The 2,120-nt window shown below is 44.3% G+C and overlaps 1 protein-coding gene across 1 annotated transcript; it reads left to right on the top strand.

Moving 5' to 3' along the window:
* The first annotated feature begins 442 nt into the window (after positions 1–442).
* On the top strand, positions 443–1,745 carry folr (folate receptor). The gene is made up of 4 exons (XM_062419474.1): positions 443–612; positions 759–947; positions 1,177–1,312; positions 1,441–1,745. Exons 1-4 carry the CDS (start codon positions 460–462, stop codon positions 1,713–1,715), a joined length of 753 nt encoding a protein of 250 aa, XP_062275458.1. The 5' UTR covers positions 443–459; the 3' UTR covers positions 1,716–1,745.
* Positions 1,746–2,120: the final 375 nt, after the last annotated feature.

Below are 2,120 nucleotides of genomic sequence, written 5' to 3'. Positions count from 1 at the left end.
GCTCCGCTTCATGACTCGTTCAAATCCTTTCATTACTAAAGAAGTAAGTGCCACTGGTCGATAATCGTTCAGTGTTTTTGGCAATGGGACCTTGGCCACAGGGACAACAATGGATTCTTTCCATAGCGTGGGAACATTCTTTAGAGATAAAGAGAGCTGAAAAATTTATGTGAAAATGTCACTCAAAAATGGAGCACAATTTTTAAGAAGCCGACCACTGATCCCGTCAGGCCCACAACTTTTCCTCACGTTGGTTTTTAAAAAAAAAAAAAAAAAAAATTTTAATACTGGTCCACCGTCTCATAGAGAGCACCATTAAAACAGCGATTGAGTGGATACAAGCTTGACCACAGTCCGATCTAGTATTCTTGTATATTCTTTGAAGGCAGCTTTTTGTCACTGCCCTCCACCTGATCCTGTGCCCTTTTCCAGAAGAGGTGCAGTTCATCTTGAAGGACCATGATGCCAACCTGCTGCAGAGCCATGCAGGTTACCCTGGCCTTGCTGCTTGCTCTGTCCAGTGGTGTTCTGTCTCAGGACAAACTCAACATGTGTATGGATGCCAAACACCACAAAGTGAAACCTGGCCCTGAGGGAGATCTTTACAAACAGGTAATACATATTTATGGCAGTATTGTTGTAATTAGTTTGCTTTTCTAATGTGTATGTTCATGTAGTCCCAGTTAATCCGGTAGTCTATAAGAATGGCTGGGGGAAAAATGTGATCACTTTTTTCCCCCCGATCATCTTTTTTCCAGTGTGAACCCTGGCGTGACAATGCATGCTGCACGGCAAACACCAGCACAGCAGCCCACAATGATAGCTCCTACCTGTACAACTTCAACTGGGACCACTGTGGCATCATGAGCTCCAAATGCAAGAGACATTTCATCCAGGACACTTGCTTCTATGAGTGCTCGCCACATTTGGGACCCTGGATACAAAAAGTGAGTATTGCTTCACTTGTGTGTTTGTACTCGAAACACTAGATGGCAGCATAGGAACAAACAAGATTTAAGGATGGAAAGGGATGGAAAGGGCCTGGATAGATACACACACATTAATTTGACATTATTCTGTGTTATTGTAGTAGTGACATATAGGCAAATAATTTTATTGTAGAAACATATCAAGAGCGTTTTGAAATGATTATATAAACCAATGAACTATGTGTAGGTGGATCAGAGCTGGCGTAAGGAGCGAATCTTGGATGTGCCTCTTTGTATGGAGGACTGCCATGAATGGTGGGAAGACTGCAAGGATGATATCACTTGCAAGAGTGACTGGCACAAAGGATGGGACTGGAGCTCAGGTAAAGTATAAAACAGATACATATATGCAGACACACACACACACACACACACACACACACACACACACACACACACACACACAATAAACTGAACAATCAGTTTCCATCACGTTCTCTCTCGCCCACAGGTGTTAACAGATGCCCTGATGGCAGCAAGTGCAGAAAGTGGACCGAAGTTTACCCCACACCCAAGGACATGTGTGAAAAAATCTGGTCCAACTCCTACATTTATACCAAGCTTTCCAAAACCTCGGGCCGCTGCATGCAGCTCTGGTTCACTGGGCCAAACCCTAACACGAAGGTAGCCGAGCACTACCTGAACAGCGCACGGCAACAGCAAAGCTTCGCCTTGACAACTCTGCTGTTCCTGGCTCTCTCATCTTTCTCTGTGATGATTTACTGAATATAACTCTCACCCATCCTGTACCACCTGCTTCTGGGGATGTCAATAAAAACTGACTTCAAATGCTCTGGTGTTTGTGTCATTAAGCCTCTTAATTGATGGCGAGACCCCTTTGGTTTACATATAAAATCATTTGCATTGATTGTACAAATGTGTCTTAGGTTAGTGGACTCTAGAGCAGAGACACAATAGGCTGAGACAATAGGTTGAGTTGCAGCCCAAAGCAGAAGGCAGACTGACGAGGGGTGGGGGTCCAGGACTGAGGACAGGCTGGCAAGCATTGGAGCTGTAGGCAGGGGTCAAGCTGAGCTCTGGATGGAGAAACAGGAATTAGTTCACCAGAATACTGATTAGGACAGATTTTATAAGTAATGGCCAGAGATAGACTGACAACATGCACACAAT

The sequence above is a fragment of the Scomber scombrus genome, chromosome 5 (genome assembly GCF_963691925.1).
Source record: "Scomber scombrus chromosome 5, fScoSco1.1, whole genome shotgun sequence".
NCBI classification, from domain to species: domain Eukaryota; kingdom Metazoa; phylum Chordata; class Actinopteri; order Scombriformes; family Scombridae; genus Scomber; species Scomber scombrus.
This window is presented reverse-complemented; position numbering and strand designations above follow the sequence as displayed.